Source organism: Carya illinoinensis, chromosome 14 (genome assembly GCF_018687715.1).
Source record: "Carya illinoinensis cultivar Pawnee chromosome 14, C.illinoinensisPawnee_v1, whole genome shotgun sequence".
NCBI classification, from domain to species: Eukaryota; Viridiplantae; Streptophyta; class Magnoliopsida; order Fagales; family Juglandaceae; genus Carya; species Carya illinoinensis.
The window spans coordinates 22,348,488-22,368,330 of record NC_056765.1 but is presented as its reverse complement, the minus strand read 5'-3'; the positions used below and the strand labels follow the sequence as shown (position 1 = coordinate 22,368,330).

General features: G+C 34.5%; 1 protein-coding gene across 1 annotated transcript in view; it reads right to left on the bottom strand.

The window, feature by feature from the left end:
• Positions 1-2,498: 2,498 nt before the first annotated feature.
• LOC122293687 overlaps positions 2,499-19,843 on the bottom strand; it is a 36,366-nt gene continuing 19,021 nt past the window's right edge. The window contains exon 4 of the mRNA XM_043102197.1: positions 2,499-2,669. Coding sequence (XP_042958131.1) covers positions 2,499-2,669 — 171 coding nt within the window. The remainder of the gene's footprint in view (positions 2,670-19,843) is intronic.

Here is a 19,843-nt window from a genome sequence, read left to right as displayed (position 1 = left end):
TGGAGTATGTATTTACACGTAGAATACATGGGGTCACAACAACTGTGGAGTATGTATTTTTCATGTTAAGTCAAGTTTGCGTAGAATACATGGGGCCACAACAACTGTGGAGTATGTATTTACACATAGAATACATGGGGCCACAACAACTGTGGAGTATGTATTTTTCATGTTAATTCAAGTTTCAGAGCAAGTTCATGCTAAGTCAAGTTTCAGATTAAGTTCATGTCAAGTCAAGTTCAGTTCATGTTTCAATTTAAGTTATGTCAATTATGCTATGTTGTACGCTAAGTTATGCTTTAATTACTTATGAATTTGATTATGCATTTATGCTTTTACTGTCATCCATGCATCATTAGCCTGTGTAGAAGTTTTTTGTTAACTTGCTGAGATTTTTAATCAAATCTCACTGTGGTAGTCCCAACTACCATTCCCTCCGAATGGTAGATCTTGTTACAGGACCTGAAGGAGGATCAAGAGCTGACCAACTAGACACAGTCGACTGAACGACGGTGCGTCGTTAATGTTAATATAGTAGTTAAATTACTACTTGTACGATGGAGTTGCATCTCCAGTACTTTTGGATCATAACTATTTTAGACTAATGCTGTGATCTTAGTTATTCAATGGATCTTTATATATGAAGTATGTTTTAATTATTTGGGATATATTCAGTTTGGTGCATAGTATTGCTAAAAAAAAAATTATCCGCTGCGAATATTGCATAATGTTAGATGCATGTTAGGAATATTGCATCTTATATGTCATGAACGGGGGCAGGTAACCTTGTGCTGCATGTCTCAACGCTTCAAATGTCCGTCTAATCCCAAACAGAATTTGGGAGCGTCACAGAGTGGTATCGGAGCAATACGTCTCTGGGCAGTAAATCCACATGTCCTTAGGAAATGCACCAAATATTAGGTTTGAAATTTAGTCGTCATTAGGCTTGAATTTCTTAAAGGTATGACAGGTATTATGTGGTTGTAATACGTATACTCATGTGTTACAGGAAGGGACAAATGACTCATGGTAGAATAACTCAAAACCCTGAAGGTGGTATCAATCAGGAGAATCATAATTTCCCGATGGATGGAGGATTAGCTGAAGCTGTGCGTATGCTGACTGACGTGCTTAGACATCAGCAACAGCAACAAGTGAACGTACCTAGACCCGAAGTTAGGGGTTGTCCATATGAGAAGTTTATGATTTACCGTTACCCAAATTTTTTTGGTAATTCAGGGCCACTGAGAGCCGAGAAATGGATTATAGATCTTGAGAGAACGTACAAGATTTGTGGATGTCTTGAGGACCAAAAGGTTCAATATGCTGGATACCTATTCCAAGGAGAAGCTGGAATATGGTGGGATACACGTAGGCAACTTCTAGTTAGGGAACTAGGTAGTATGGCTGCATTGTCTTGGGAGAGGTTCAAGGAAGAGTTTGACAACAAATTCTTCCTAGACTCTGTCAAACAATTGAAAGCCTTGGAGTTTGCATCCTTAACACAAGGTAGTTTGACTGTAGAGCAGTATGCCGCTAAATTCATGGCATTGGGAAGGTTTGCACCACACTTGATTTCAACTCAAAAGATGCAGGCACAAAAGTTTCAAGCAGGACTTCTGCCTAGAATCCAAAGTCAAGTAGCTTGCCTTAGAATAGAGAATTACCAAGAGTTGGTAAATGTAGCGGCGATAGCAGAGGCTGAGCAGAAGGAATTGGTGATCCAGAACATGACCGATCGAAAGAGGGCCATGCTATTTACTACAAGCAGTAGTGCTGAGAAAAATAGGCCTTTTTCTAGTTCAGAGAAAGGCAAGGGAATAATAATAGGAGGACAGAAGCCGTCCTTTTATTCACCATGCCCTAAGTGTGGTAAGCTTCATCCTGGAGAATGTTACAGGGGATATGGAGTCTATTACCGATGCGGAAAACCATGACATATGATTAGAGATTGTCCTAATGCCAAGCAAGGTAGTGGAGCTGGTGATCGCAAGCCAAGGCCCCACATCCCGGTACGCGTGTATGCAGTAACACCAGGTGATTTTGATGTTGACGCACCTGAAACTGATGAAGCTGGCATCATGACTGGTTTTTTTTATTTTATTTTTTTCCCTTTCCTTTTAGTATTTATGATGTTGCAGGTATTATGAACGTGTTAGAATTAGTATTAATATTGGTGTATATATATATATTTTTTTTAGGAAGGGTTAATTTGTTTAGGTTCTCGTCTTGTGCACTATTCGATTCAGGTGCATCGCAGTCCTTTGTGTTTGCAGCGTTTGCATGAATTTGTAGTTTGCAGACTGAACTCTTACCACGACGGGTTGTAGTATTAATTCCTGATGGGAATACAGTATCTTGTACCCGTTTAGTTAAGGATTGTCCTTTAGAGCTAGAAGGAAGGACACTGAAAGCTAACTTGTTAGTATTTGGTCAGATGGAATTGGACCTGATTTTGGGGATGGACTGGCTTTTCAAGCACTACGCTAAGATAGCTGTCAGAAATGAGAGGTTGTGTTTAAATCTCCAACTGAAGACAGGATGAGGTATGCAGGAACATCAGTTAAGGCCACCCCACCTTTGATCTCGGCGATGCAAGCTAGGAAGTATATCAATGATGGAGCCTCAACGTTTCTATTGATAACTGTAGAGGAGAGCAGCATGAATTCCTACAAAAGAATTTTCCTTTTTAGAGAACTCAATTTTTGCAAGAGCAAATCAGCCAATTCAATCAGAAAGCTGATGAGACTTTTCAGGGCAGTTAGGAAAAATTTAAAGATTTGGTAAACATCTGTCCACATTATGGTTTTGAATCTTGGAGATTGGTAAGCTATTTTTACACTGGTCTCACTCCAGAATGCAAGCAATTTGTTTAGATGATGTGCAATGAGGAATTCTTTAGCAAGGAACCCGATGAAGCACTATCATGTTTTGATTATCTTACCGAGAGCGCACAATAGTGGAACACTCATTTTGATCAAGTGTCGTTAACAGCACAGCCACTAAGGGCTATTTCTAGAGGGGGCAGATATGAGCTTAAGGAAGGCACTGATGTTCATGCCCGAATAGCTACTTTAACTAGAAGACTGGAGGTCATGGAAATGAAAAAAGTGAAGGCTGTGAAAGTAGTAGAGGCATGTTCTATATGATTCGAACTATTAGACCCAAGACTGTCCGATTATGCCAATATTTCAAGAAAGTGGGTCTGACCAGATGCAATCAGCTAACTGGGTTAATAGAGCACATAATCAGCCTTTTTCCAACACATATAATCCAAAGTGGAGGAGTCACCCAAATTTCTCATGGAGAAATGATCAGCCTGGCTAGTCTCCACCATCTCAGTAGTAGCCATTTCATCAGGGTGCTCTTTAGTACCAGTATTAGCCATATCAGAGTTCTCAGAACTATCATTTTGTAGCTCCTCCTAGATTTTAGCCTCATGTAGCTGCATAGAGTTCTCAGCTTTCGTCATCTACAAAGAAGTCTCTAGACGACAGTATAGCACAGATGGCCAATACACTTCAGCAAGTCATGCAGATTCAGGCCACCACAAACAATCAAAACACTCAAGTCATAAATGAGTTGTGAGGCACTATTAATAAGATAAGATGACCTTGAGCACACTAGAGAAAGGGAAATTTCCAGCACAGCCTCAGCCTAATCCTAAAGTATATAGGCAATAACAACAGCAAGTGTGTAATGTCTCAGGGGACATTATTGAGACAGTGAAGGCCGTTCTTACTTTGAGAAGTGGGAAGGAAGTTCATCGACCTGAGATGACCATGGACAGAAAGGTAGTTGGTTCTAAACCTGAAGATGTAACAGAGACTGATGAAGTTGAGAAAGAGCCAGGGGTAGTGAGACCAGAGCTGAAGATGCCTGTGAGTGCATATGCTGAAACTATTAAGGGGTACCAACTTGTGGTTTCCTATTCTCAGAGATTGGCAATTGGCCAAAAGAACGAATACCACACTGAGATTCAGGAGATTTTCAAGCAAGTAAAGATTAATATTCCACTCTTGGATGCCATACAACAAGTGTCTTCATATGCAAAATTTTTGAAGGACTTGTGCATAGTGAAGAGGAAGCTGAATGTAAAGAAGAAAGTTTTCCTAACGGAGCAAGTTAGTGCATTGATATTGAGCAAGACTCCTTAGAATTTCAGAGATCCCAGCTCTCCCAACATTTCCATTATGATCGGTGAGTCACTCATCGAGAGAGCTTTACTTGATTTTGAGAGTAGTGTGAACTTGCTACCATTCTCAGTGTATGAGCAGTCAGGATTGGGTGAGCTGAAAAAGACCTCCATCATGCTACAGTTGGCTGACAGATCAGTTAAGGAGCTGAGGGATATTGTAAAGGATGTGCTGGTCCAGGTGGACAAATTTTACTACCTAGTGAAGTTTGTAGTTCTTGATATGTAGTAGGCAGCCTCCACTATTTACCAAGCTCCTGTCATCTTTGGAAGACCATTTCTAACTACATCAAATGTTTTGATTAATTGTAGAAGTGGAGTTATGAAGCTTACTTTTGGGAATATGGCACTTGAGTTGAACGTTTTCAATGCTTGCAAGATGCCAACACATTTTGATGACACAAGTGATTTGAATGCTGTGGAGAGTTTGACACCAACTGAATTTATTTGCTCAACTTTTCTTTTCTTTGATAATGATTCTACTTTTCAGACACCTGAATTTTTACTTGATGAAAAAACTGACCATGTTGATGAAGATGTCTTTGAATTTTTGGATTGTTTAGTAGATTCTTCTTTACTACTTGAAGCATAATTTGCAGGCGCAAGATGGAAACTTCAGTTTGAAACTCTACCACCACCAAACATACTTAAAATTTTTAGAGGAAGAAGTTCCCCAATTGGAAATGAAACTACTTCCTCAAGATTTAAAGTATGTTTTTCTTGGTCCTGAAGAATACATTTTTCCTATGGTGATTTCCTCAAAGTTAAATCAGAAGGATGAAGCCCAGTCGATTGAAGTCTTAAAAAAGCATCTAGGCTTAATTGGTTAGACAAGGTATTGATGCTGCTGTTTGTACCCACAGAATCCATCTTGAAGATGATGCTAGACTGGTTCGTGATGCTTAATGTATACTCAATGTAGGCTCAATCCTACCATGAAGGAAGTTGTTAAAGAGGAAGTACTTAATCTGCTCGCAGTGGGTATCATTTACCCCATCTCATATAATAAGTGGGTAAGTCCAACTCAAGTGGTACCAAAAAAATCTAGTTTAACTGTTGTCAAAAATGATAAAAATGAGTTGATTCCAACTAGAATGGTTATTGGTTGGAGAATGTGCATTGATTATAGAAAATTTAAATCAGCCAGTAGGAAGGATCATTTTCCTTTACCATTCTTGGATCAAATTTTAGAAAGAGTGGCTGGTAATACATTTTATTGCTTCTTGGATGGATATTTTAGTTATTATCAAATTGCTGTAGCGCCTGAGGACTAGGAGAAAACCACTTTCACCTGTCCTTTTGGCACCTTTACTTTTACCAGAATGCCTTTTGGTTTGTGTAATGCTCCAGCTACTTTTCAGATATGCATGATGAGGCAAACAACTATCAAAAGATTTTCCAAAAACAGAGAAGTCATCCATGAATATTTCACAAATATCATCAATTGGGATGTATTCTCTTGATATGTGAGGAAAAAAATCTTTTACTTAATTGGGAGAAATGCCAATTTATGATTACTCAGGACATTGTCTCGGGACATATTATTTCTTCTGAAGGTATAAAGTCGACAAGGCAAAAATTGAATTAATATCTAAACTTCTATCCCTAAGATGATTAAGGATATTCGTTCTTTTCATGGTCATGTTGGCTTTTATAGGCGGTTTATTCAAGGATTTAGTTCTATTGCAAAACCTTTGTGCAGTCTTTTACAAAATGATATTGAATTTGTTTGGACTGATGAGTGCCAAAAAACTTTTAATACCCTTAAAATATCGCTTACCACTACCCTTATTATACAATCCCGCAGTGGGACATTCCATTTAAAATCATGATAGATGCAAGTGATTATGCCTTAGGAGCTGTTTTCGAGCAATGTGTGGATAATAGACCTTTTGTGATTTATTATGCCAGTAGAACCTTGAATGATGCCCAGAAAAATTATACCACTACTGAAAAAGAATTGCTTGCAGTGGTTTTTGAACTTGATAAATTTTGGACTTACATTCTTGGTTCTTTTGTTACTATTTTCACTGACCACTCTGCTCTTAAGTATTGTTGGCTAAGAAAGATGCAAAACCACGCTTAATTCACTGGATTCTACTACTTCAGGAGTTCAATATTAACATTAAGGACAAGAAAGGAATTGAAAACGTGGTAGCTGACAACCTCTCTAGATTGCCATCATCCTCCTCTTCAAATGTCAGCCTTCCTCTTGATGATAGTTTCCCAAATGAGCAGTTGTTTGTGATTAATAGAGCTCTCTGGTATGTTGACATAGTCAATTTTCTGGTAACTGAGCGAATGCCTTCTAAATGGTCTGATTGAGCTAAAATATTGCACATTTTAGCTATTTAAAACCAATGTATTTTAAATTCATCATGACATTATTATTGGTTTTAAATAGAAAAATGGTTAATAAGGATAAATCAAAGTTGTGATTTTAATTGATTAAAAGCATCAAATTAATATTGCATATTATTTGCATGCAGGAGTTTAAAGCATGTATCTTCAGTGCCCATAGCAAGTAGTTTGGTTCAACTCCAAAAGTTACTCATAATTGGTTGTGAAAATATAGAACAAATTCTCTCTTTGGAAGCAGCCCATATCTACCACCCAAACATCCTTGTATCAAGAGTGTGAGAAGATGTTATGATGCGGGAGTATGCATGGATTTTGAAAGGATGGCCACGTCCAACCAAATAAATCTAAATTAAGGTGAGGAACATGTGATGGATTGGAAGACAAAGGCTGCTGCTGTCCACCAACTACTGTCCACCGAAATGAAGGAAGAAATGCACTGCCGTGTTTGACTTGAGTGAGGTTTGAGTGAGAAGTCTAATAAGAGAGTTGCTGGAAAGCAAAGAGAGGGAGTCGGTGAATAAAATAGAGAGAGACGTGTGAATGAATTATGGTGAGGAGGATCGACTAGAAGTAGCTATATATATATGTATATTGCTGGACGTAAATAAAACAAGAAGTGGGGAGCAATCGGTGTAGGGGTTGAGGGGCAGATTACGTAAGAGAGGGAAGGTGAGTTGATAAATAGAAAGAGACGTGCTAGAGTTTTGTACTGAGAACCATAGAGAGGGTGAGTGAAAGAAAGTGCTGGAGAAATTTAATTGGTTGGGATTTGTTTTGGAGGGAAGTAGTAGGCTGAAGTTGTTGATTTGTGAAAAGTATTAAGGAGAGTCGGCTGCTTATGATGTGAAAAGTCGGTGGGTGCATGCTTAGAGAGAATTGTGTGCTGGATAGAGAGGAGTTGAGGTCGGCTGGGATTAGTTTACGTAAATAAGAGAGAAAGGGGAGCAGTAGGTGGGAGAGTGGCTGGGCGGCAGAATTGAAACAAAAACAGATTGAATGAATTTTCAATAAGTTAGGCATGAAGAAACCATGTTGGACTTGGTTGTTTGGTTTGAATTAAGAAACCAATTGAATAAAATGAGAGAGGAGGAATGCAAGACACGGCAATTAAAGATTGAATGCAAGATTGAAGTGTGAAACCAATTAAGGTGTGAATGCAAAAGGTGGCTGAATTAAGGTGTGAATGCAAGATTGAAGTGTGAAACCAATTGAATGGAGATGCAACTAGTCAAGATGTTCGGCTATAAAATGGGTGCAGTCCGAAGCTTACAAGCCATAACTAAAACTTAGACAAACACAACTCAATACACAATTTTCTGCTATGTACTTGAAAGAATTAGCTCCTTATTGTTTTTGGAAATTTTGTTTCTCCTTTTAGCTTCAAAGCTTTGTTGTTTTAGCATTTTTTTTAGTGCATTAAGATTTGTTCTAGAATTGTATTTCATTAAGTGTAATACCTTAATTTCCATTAAGTGTGCTAGTTTGTTTCATTACTAGTTTGTTTCATAACTAGTTTGTTTCATTACTAGTTTGTTTCATGCAATAAAAGAAATTGTTTTAGAAGTTTTAATTAAGTGTGCTATTTTGTTTCATGCAACAAAAAGAAATTGTTTTAGAAGTTTTAATCAAGTATGCTAGTTTGTTTCATGCAACAAAAAGAAATTGTTTTAGAAGTTCTTATTAATTGTGTTACCTTAATTTATTACAAGAAAGGTTTGGTTGTAAGCTTTTGTTTTTGTTTTTGTTTTTAATTTTTCTGAAACATCATATGTGAGAAATTGTTCCTTTTTGCTTTTAAATTTCAATTGAATAGTGAAAGGAAGTTTTCGTTTAGATTTTTCGTTCCCTATTTTATTTAACTTCAGTTTAAAGTTTATAGAATACTTTTGAGATATTTTTTTTACTTAGAAGTTAGGGTAATTTATTTTCTGTTTACTTATTTCGTGTTTTTATTTTTTGCACATCTTTAAGTTTTCATTTAATAGTGATTACAATTGTTATGTGTTATTTTGAGGATTTGTGATTTAATTACAAAGATGAATTCTAAAATCTTGGTTTTGGGCATTTTCAATTTTCAATTCATGTTTTGTCAATTACTTTCTAATTTAGTTTAATTCTTAATTTAGTTTTATTAATTTCTGAATCTAATTTATTAGTCCTTTACATTCTAATCCGACAATCAAAATCAAAAGACATGAATCTAGTCCATGACTAGTACCCTTTTCCATCCATTGCATATACCATCATTTTATTTTCTCTTTGTGAAGTTTTTCACATTTTTTCAACAAGTTTAATTTTAAGCAACTTTCCCTGAGGAGACGATCTAGGAATTTATTCCTAATTATTACACGACATCCTCCTGCACTTGGGATAGCATTAGTGCTACTCATTTTTGAGTGAGTCATGGTCCACCTAAGATAAGCGTCGATTTCTCTCTGAGGTATGATACTTTTATGTTGATAATCCATACCTTTTCAAATATTGTTCGAACCAATTGATTCGAAAATGCATTCCTGATTATGAGTTTTCTTTGGTGTTGAGATTTTGTCATATGGGTGCATTTGACGGTCATTTTTCAGCAAAGAAAATAGTCACTAAAATTTTACGAAGTGGTTTTTACTGGCCTTCCATGTTTAAAGATACTTATAATTTTTGTAAGGCTTGTGAGCCTTGTGAAAAATTGGGATCCATTAGTAAAAGAGACATGATGCCTCTTTCCCCTATTCTTACCTTAAAAATTTTTTATTATTGGGGAATAGACTTCATGGACCTTTTCCAGTTTCATTTGGAAATACATATATTTTATTAGTTGTGGATTATGTTTCAAAATGGGTGGAGGCCGTCGCTTGCAAAACAAATGACCATCGTATTGTCCTAAAATTTTTACAATCTCTGTTTACTCATTTTGGCATGCCCAAAGTTATCATAAGTGATGGGGGTTCTCATTTTTGCAACAAACCATTTTCTACACTCATGAAGAAATATGGTATCACACACCGAGTTTTTACCCCTTATCACCCTCAAACAAATGGGTAAGCAGAATTGGCAAATAGAGAGATAAAAATCATTTTAGAGAAAACTATCAATCCTAATAGGAAAGATTGGTTAGTTAAGCTTCTTGATGCTTTGTGGGCTTATAGGATAACTTTTAAAACAAATCTAGGGATATCCCCTTATCGATTAGTTTATGGTAAAGTTTGTCATTTACCTGTTGATATTCGGCATCAAGCTCTTTGGGCTATAAAACATGTTAACATGTCACTTGATGAAGTTTCAGGGTTGAGAAAATTGTAGATCAATGAATTAGATGAAGCTCGTTGGAATGCTTATGACAACGCTCAACTGGCGAAGGAACGCATGAAAATTTTACATGATCAAAAAATTCATCCAAAGCATTTTACACTTGCCCAGGAAGTTCTTCTTTACAACTCTCACTTACATATTTTTCCTGGTAAATTGAAATCCCGATGGAGTGGGCCGTACATTGTAAAGAAGGTTCATCCTCACGGCACGGTAGACATTGTCAATCCGAAAAATCACAATTGCTTCACTATCAACAAACAACGTCTAAAGTCATTTCTGAAGGTCTTTGATTCACACAAAAAGATATTTCTGGTGCAAGATTCTAGGGAAGTGTTTTGATTTTTTCCCTCTTTACAATTTTCTTTACTTGCATTTTATTATTATTATTATTATGTGTTATTTTGCTTTGATTTTATATTTCACATTGATTTTATTTTTTTTTGCTTGCTTATTTCTGTGCACTTTGTTTTCTTTCATTCGATTCATTGAGGACCATGTCTCTCATTAGTTGGGGGTAGCGTGTGTGTATAGATTTAAAAAAAAAAAATTAATATGATGTGCATTGATACATATATGATTGACACACACTCCATTTTTGGTATTTTGTGAAATCTGAGTATCTTGATGGAATAGTTGAGCGGAATCATTTTGTGAAGATTTATTTTCAAATTTAAGCATAGAGCATAATTTTTTATGCATCATATTTTGTTGATGTGTGGCTTGAAACATCGGGATGCTATACTTATTGAGATGAGACTTGATAAGATTTTTGTAAAATGAAGGACAATTTTTGAAGGACATTTTGCACATGCTTACGCTTGTAGTGTTCATTATTTACTATTTATTGATTTAATATAGGAGAAGTAAATTGCAGGACTATCGAGCCATGCTTCAAAAAAAATGAAGAAGAAAATGAAAAAAAAAAAAAGAGATTTGAAAAGATTAGAAAAAAAAGGGGGGAATAAAGGTGACTTAGTGAACATTTATAAGTAAAAGGGCTAGAAACAGTTACACAAGACTTTGGGGGTTGAGTGTTCAACCTTTAAAAACGGAGCTGGCGTGAAAACTGCTAGTCCCTTGGACTTTTAGATTGGTAGAATAAGTAATGATTAATCTTAAGGTTGAAAAATTCTATGACAAATCATGGCTAGAAATGAGGAACACAGCCAATTTAGCTCCACACACACATTTGAGTTCTGAGACATTTGTGAGATTCTATGTGAAAGATTGTTGAGATAATCTTGGTGGGTATAGTCCCGGGGGTTGAGTAGTAACGTGTCACTTTTGTGAGAATTCAGAATTGTGTTTGATTGTTTTTGTTTGAATTTTGATCTTTATACAATATTCATCTTAATTAATTTTCACTATTTTGCTCAAGGATTAGCAAAATGCTAGTTGGAGGTGTGATTGAACTGAAATATTACATATTTTTATACATTTAGAACTAATATTTTAATTCTTTCATTACATTATTATTGGTTTTAGATGGAAAAATGATTAAGATGCATAAATCCGAGTTGTGATTTAAATTGATTAATAGCATGAATTTATGCTTAATTTTATAACTTGTGATTTAATTGGACGATATTTCTTTACATGCATAACATATTTTTGATATTCTATTCTTTATTTTTAAAGTATTTTATTTTATTTCTAATTCTTGTTTTTAATTTTTTTTATATAGGCAAATAAATGAAAATGAGACTTTGGTCTTCATGGAGTTGGACGTGGGAGACACATGCTAGTAGTTCTTTCAGTTTGACTTGGTCTTCATGGAGTTGGAAAGAGATTCATTGAGTGCCACACGTCAATTGGTAGTGGTAGGAGGAATTCAAATCACATATGGACTTTGATTGAGGCATGGAAGTATAATAATTATTTTCCTCGAGGCAACATGTCAATTGCATTAGGACTTCAACTCACACGCACATAACTCATATTAATCTTTGACCTGGGGCTAAAAAGAGAGGGCAACATCTTTTATGATATAAAGCCAATTCACACTGCACAAGAAAATTTTTGCTTCTTTTCATTTTTCAATTCAAGCTGCATGAAGTATTCTTCTCTAGGGCATTTTTATTCATTTCAACGCTGTGGGCATATATGCTGCATACTTCTATATTTTCAATCAAGCAATTCAACACCAGATGCACTTTTATTTCTCTGGGTATTTTTCAATGCTATTGAAGAGCTCATTGAGGAGTCCAATTGTTGCTACAGTCCAGCCTCCTCCACTGCTTCAATTTCCATCTCCATTCATTTGCCTTGCTCTTTTCATTCCCTACTTTTTATTTAATTTTAGTTTAAAATTTATGGAATATTTTAAAGATTTTTGGCTTAGAAGTTTGGGCAATTTATTTGCTGTTTATTTATTTTGTGTTATTTATTTTTTTCGCTTCTTTAAGCTTTCTTTTAATAGTGATTACAATTGCTATGGATTAATTTTGAGAATTTGTGATTTGAATACAAGGATGAACTCTAGTATCTTGATTTTGGGGCTTTTCAATTTTCAGTTTGTATTTTGTCAATTACCTTCTAATCTAGTTTAATTCTTAGCTTAGTTTTATTAATCTCTTAGTTCCATTGCATATTAAATTGATTAAAGTTTAATTAAGACTTAAATAATTTCAGTTTTATTGTTTAATTTTTAGATTAATTAAGATTGTTGAGTTTCGTTGATTCTTTGATTGTTAATTTCAATTTGTTACTTTTACATTTCATTTCGACACTCAAAAATCTAAAAATTTGAATCTAGTCCATGACTAGTGCCATTTTTCATTCTTGTTGCAGTATTCCATCCATTGCACATGCTATCGTTTTTATTTTCTCTTTATGAATATTTTCACCATTTTAAACAAGTTTTGATTTTAAATAACTTTCCCTGAGGAGACGATCTATGAATTTATTCCTAATTATTATGCGACATCCTCCTGTACTTGGGATAGCGCTTGTGCTACTCATTTTTGAATGAGTCATTAGGCCCCATTCGTAACCTGTTGATTGTATTTCGTCAACCTAGGGAATTTCACATATATTTAGACACTTCAGCATGAACAAATGAGTTCCACTAGGATATTACCCCATAATAGCGCTTAGAGTCGTGATTGGCACGAATAACTTAACATGACTATTCTCGAGATACACAAACTATATTCAAGACAGGATGTGACATGAATATGAAAGGACAAAAGTCCTAACGTAGCATAATGTGACATGAACATAGGATGATAGATAAGAAGTACTTTGAGACATTAACGTAACAAACAATATTTCATAACATGGCATACATGTAACAGATAATATTTTATAACATGACATAACATGTAACATACAATATTTTGTAACATGGCATAACATATGACAGGCAGTATTTTGTAACAAGGCATATATATAACAGATAATATTTCATAATATGGCATAACATGTAACAGACAATATTTTATAACATGGCATAACATGTGACAAAATATTTTGTAACATGGCATACATATAACAGACAACATTTTATAATATGGCATAACATCTAAGAGACAATATTTCATAACATAGCATAACATGTGATAGAATATATCGTGTAACAGATAAGTATTTAATGACAAAATAATTCATATAATAGATAAACATCTGATGAAGATGCATTACATGGCATAGATAACAACATACAAACATAAAATGTAGTTCCCTTATCCATTATACATATACAGTAAACTGATAATAAGTTAAGGGTTAACTTACCTCGTTTTTCATGTGCAATGAAAATAAAGCGCAGAACACAAGGAATTGTAAGAGGGTATTATAGAAGTTAGAAATTTAATTACTAACAATTTGAAATGTGTAGAAGAGACAACTTAAAGTAAAATTACCATTTTACTCCCTCCATAGGAAAAATGGTCATTTTACCCCTAATTTAAGGATTTCACATCCTATCTCTAAAAATTACAAAAGCTTACATTTCTCATATAAATTTTATCCTAAAATCAAATATCAACTCAAAAAAAATTTAAAACAATTCACAATTATGGAAAACTCTCGATGACCGAAACATTCATAGGTTATTTCTCTTGATTTTTATTACAATTTTTTCCAACTTCAAACTCATGATAAAATCAAAATTTTGCAACAAAAATATTCCTATCCTAAGTTTAAACCATACTTAAAACATCCATTAAGAAAAAAAATCATCAATATCAAACGTTTTGTAAAAAGACCCAAACTTTTTAACAAATAGCAAACCTTTAAATTACAAGCTTTGACCCTAAATCAAAACATCTCAAAAAATTCAAAAAAATCAAATCTTACTTCTAACATATTCATAACATCATCTTAAGATCAACCATTCTTTAAATTATCAAACAAAAGTCACCAAAATTCACAAAATAACACTTGGAGTTTTTGGTTTTACACTTAGTCCAAAAAGCAAAAACTTTTTTCTTAACTAGCTTTAATTAATCTCTTGATCTATGGCTTAAAAAGTTGAGATCTTCAAACTAAAACATCACATAGTTTAAAAAAGTGTCCTAAAGAAGATCCACCATCTAACTTAAAAATCACATGGCTAAAAATCAATAAAACATGGATCTAACCCAAAAACATCAAATCTTAGGCCTAACCGAAATCCTCTTGCATAGAAAAATCATATGTTTGAAACTAATATTAAATATCTTCAAAATAACATCCTAACATGAAACTAAGAGACTTAGGATCATCATATAAAAATATCAAAGCCTTTAGAGTAAGATCAAACCACCAAATACTCAAATTTTCTCCAAATAAAAATTGTTTTTCCACTTCCAGTTTTCAAGCTTCTAGATCTAAGAACATCTATCATCAAAAACTTTAGTGATGCAACATAATCTCAATGAACACTCATAAAAACATGCTAACAACACTCTATAAAATATTCGGACCAAGATATGTCTATTAGCTTGGTCCAAAGTTCCAAAATATAACATACTCTCTAGTTTCACACCCGGAATGACCTTTCTATGGTTAACAATAGTTTTGACAGACCAAATGACCATAGAATGAGACGAATAATATATCTACGGAAACTATACTCAAAGAAGAACAACTTTTATAAGGATTCATCATGTAAAAATACTTACAAAGGGTCAAAATATCCAAGCAAAAAGACACAGAAATCTGCCCGAAAGAGCTCTTTTGGGTTTCTCTCTAAGAATGGAGTGAATAAGTTATTGAAGGGAGTGAAATGTGTCTTGCACTACTCTAGAATTTTGGAGGGGGAGTTATGGGGTTGAATGACCCTTGATTGGATGTGGCTATGTCACAAAAAGTGGGGAATATTGAGGGGCAAGGTTTGCCTCCTGCAGCTATGAGGTATGGAGGGTGATGAGGTGGATTTCTCCTTTACATCAAGACACTATTGGGTGCAGCCAATGGCAGTGAATGGCCTGCCATGTGGGGGAGGAAGCTTCTTCAAGATGCTTTGCCAAGGTGGCAAAATTCGTGGGCCTCAACCAAATGGGCTTCAATTTGGAGTTTAAACGGAGTTTGTTTAGGGTTTGAGATGCTATCGAGTCCAAATCTAATTATTCTTGGCCTAATCAAATTTCCAAGGTTTAAAAGGTTGGATAATGATGTCACAACAAGAATTTGGTGAGTTAATAGTATAACAGCCTGCTAGAAATTTAATGGTGGAATTTCTATAGACATTATGAACCTCGTGAAAACTCTATAAGTTTTCATGAATCGATTAATCGCAAAGATTTTAACCTGTCAATGTAGTCAATGTTATCACTCGCTATGGTGTCAGAAATACAATTTTAATTGTTTGAGATAGTTAGAAGTGTCAGAATACGTTATAGTCTATGCCACTAGACTCGGTTCAATATTTAGGATTTTATAGCACAATAACCCATTTTCATAATTTAGGACGAAACGACTGTTCGAAACTGTGAATTTATTTATAGGGGACTTCGGGGTTGTTTTTTGGTAAAGGATTTTCATTGTTGGTTAATATGAATATTTAGGATTTTTCAGTACTAAGTTTATTATGCATTTTTGTGGAGTGAATAGTAACCTCGATAAGCGTACTAAGTGTAATGTTTTCAAAATCATAGTATGGAATGTCCAAATTAGGTTAGAGAAGTTTTATCTGGACACTTGGCAAGATCATAATGAATAGTATTAGACACTTGGCACAAAGAGGAACCATTAGATGAATTTGTGAAGGAAATCAAGGTGTGAGATCATGCCACCTAAGCAAAACCTTTTTTCATCTGATCTACCAATTTGAGCCAGATCAAAGAGGGTTTCAACCCTAGTGAAACCCTAAATGGTTGGAATCTAATTGAAACCCCAAAAGCTTGGTTGAAACTGAAACCTTAAACGGTTTCCCCAAATCCTAAAGTTGGCCTTCAAACCCTTTTTGATCAAATTTCTAGCATTGTGTTTAATCACTTGATTAAATCACTTCCATATACTATTAATTTCTCAAATGCTTATTATGACATCATTATCCAACTTTTTAAACCTTGGAAATTTTATTGGGCCAAGAAAAATTGAATTTGGGCTTGATAGTATCTCAAAACCTAACTAAACCCCAAATTGAAGTCCACTTGGTTGAGGCCCACCAAGGCTCATGAATTTGGCCACCTTGGCAAGGCTTCTTGAAGAAGTTTCCTCCCCCACATGGAAAACCATCCACCGCCCTTGACTGCACCCAATAGTGCCTTGATGTGAAGGAGAATCCACCTCATCAACCTCCATACCTCACAACTTCTGCAGGCAGTCCTTTGCCCCTCACTATTCTCCACTTTATGTCATATAGCCACCTCCAATAAGTGGTCATTCAAGTCCATTTCTTCCCCCTCCAGAAGTCTAGAGTCAAGCAAAACACACTTATTTTCATTTAATCACTTCTTCACCTCGTTCTTAGAGAGAAACCCAAAAGAGCTCTCTCGGACAAATTTCTGGGTCTTTTTGCGTGACAATTTTTGATCCTTTGTAAGTATTTTCAAACAATGAATCATTCTTAAAAGTTTTTCCTCTTTGAGTATAGTTTCCGTAGATATATTATTCGTATCACTCCATGGACTTTGGTCAGTCAAAACTATTTTTAACCATGAAAAGGTTATTCTAGTCGTGAAATTGGAGAGTATATTATGTTTTGAAATTTTTAACCAAGCTAATGGACATATCTTGGTTCAAAAATTTTATGGAGTGTTTTTAGCATATTTTTATGAGTTTCCATTGAGGTTTTTTTGTATGAATACATTTTTTGATGATATATTTTCTTAGATCTAGAACCTTAAAAACTGGAAGTGGAAAAACAGTTTTTGTTGAGAGAAAGTTTGAATATTTTGAGGTTTGATCTTGCTCTAAAAGCTTTGATATTTTTATATGATGATCCTAAGTCTCTTATTCTAATTCTTGTATGTTATTTTGAAGATATTTAGTATTAGTTTCAAAGATATGATTTTTCTATGCAAGAGGATTTAGGTTAGGCCTAAGATTTTATTTTTTTGGATTAGATCCATGTTCTATTGATTTTTAGCCATGTGATTTTAAGAGATTTATCAAAACTATTTGAGGAAAACGTTTATGTTTTTGGACTAAGTGTAAAGCCAAAAACTCCAAGTGTTATTTTGTGATTTTGGTGACTTTAGTTTGATGATTTAAAGCATGGTTGATCTTAGGATGATGTTATGAATATGTTAGAAGTAAGATTTGATTTTTTAGAATACTTGGAGATGTTTTGATTTAGGGTTAAAACTAGTGATTCAAGTGTTTTGATCTTTTTACAAAAAAGTTTAGTGTTGATTATTAGATTTTTTCTAAATGAATATTTTAAATATGGTTTTAAACTTAGGATAGGAAGATCCTTGTTGTAAAATTTTGGTTTAAGCATGAGTTTTGAAATTGGAATGAATTACAACAAAAATCAAGAGAAATGACCTGTGGATGTTTCGGCCATAGTGTGTTTTCCTTAGTTGTGATTTGTTTTAAGTTTTTCTGAGTTGATATTTGAGTTTAGGACAAAATTTATATGAGGAGTGTAAATTTTAAAAATTTTTGGAGTTAGGATGTGAAATCATTTTGTTAGGGGTAAAATGGTAATTTTACACTATGTTAGCTTGTTTTCATATTTCTAATTGTTTGTAATTAAATTTATAACTTTTAGAATATCCTCTTATAGTTCCTCGTGTTTTGCACTTTATTCTCATAGAACACGACGATCGAGGTAAGTTAGCTTCTGACTTATTATCAGTTTACTGTGTATGTATGATGGGTAAGGGAACTACAATTTATGTATGTCTGTTATCATATATGCCATGCCATGCCACGTCATTACATGTTTATATGTTATGCATGATTTATTCTGTCACGAATATTTATCTGTTACACAATCTATTCTGTCACATATTGCTATATGTTATAAATATATTGTATGTTACATGTATGTCATATCATGTAATTTTCACTATTGCAAGTATATCATGTTAAGTATGATATATGTTACATGTTAGGTCATGTTACGAAATGTTTCCATCTCAAGTAAGTCATGTCTTTCGAGTTAAGTTCAAGTTCAATTATCTAGATACTCCTGGCATAATCATTATGATTGTTAGGGTATCTTATTTAAAATACTCATGATGGAATCATTTTGATTGTCTGAGTATCTCTAATGGAATATGTTGAGCAGAATCATTCTGATTGTTCACTATTCCTAATGAAACAACTGGCGGAATCATTTTGATTATCAAAATTTAAGTCCAAGTTCATGTTAAGTAAAGAAGTTAGATCAAGTCCAGTTTCAAATCACGTTCATATTAATTTTTCATGTCAATCACGACCCTAAGTGCTAGGATGGGGTAATATCCTAGTGGAGTTTATTTGTTCACGCTGGAGTGTCTAAATAGGTGTGAAATTTCCTGGGTTGACGAAGTACAGTCAACAGGTTGTAAATGGGGCCTAACTAGCTAGTCATCAGAGTGTGCCATGTACTAATGCCAATGGAGCCATATTTTATTTTATGTGTGTTCACAGCAAGTGTGTCACAAACCATTCTTGGGGCCACAACAACTATGGAGCATGAAGTATAGGGCCACAACAACTGCAGAGCATACACTACATGAGACACAACAATTGTAACATGTAGAATACGTGGGACCACAACAATTGTGACACACTTAATTTCTGTTTGGGATCGGAGGGACATTTGAAGCGTCGAGACATACAGCACAAGGTTACCTACCCCCGTTCATGACATATAAGATGCAATGTTCCTAACATGCATATAACATTATGCAATATTCGCAACGGATAAATTTTTTTCTTTAGCAATACTATGCATCAAATTGGAAATATCCAAAATGCTTAAAACATACTTCATACATAAAGACCCATTGAACAACTAAGATCACCACACTAGTCCAAAATGGTTATGATCTAAAAAATACTGGAGATGCAACTCCATCGCACAAGTAGTAATTTATGTTAACTACTATATTAACATTGACGTTGCACCGTCGCTTAGTCAATTGTGTCTAGTAGGCCAGCTCCTAATTCTCCTTTAGGTCCTATAACAAGATCTACCATTCGGGGGGAATGGTAGTTGGGACTACCACAGTGAGATTTGATTACAAATCTTAGTAAGTTAACAAAAAACCTCCACACAGGCTAATGATGCATGGATGACAGTAAAAGTATGAATGCATAATTAAATTCATAACTAATTAAAGCATAACTTGACATACAACATAGCATAACTGACATAACTTAAATTAAAACGTGAACTAAACTTGACTTGACATAAATTTGATCTGAAACTTGACTTGACATGAACTTACTCTGAAACTTGACTTAACATGAACTTGCTTTAAAACTTGACTTAACAAAAACGTGATTTGAAACTTATTCTTTAACTGCTTAAATACATACTCTACATTTGTTGTGGCCCCATATATTCTACGTGTCACAATTACTGTGTCTCACGTAGTGTATGCGTCACAATTGCTGTGA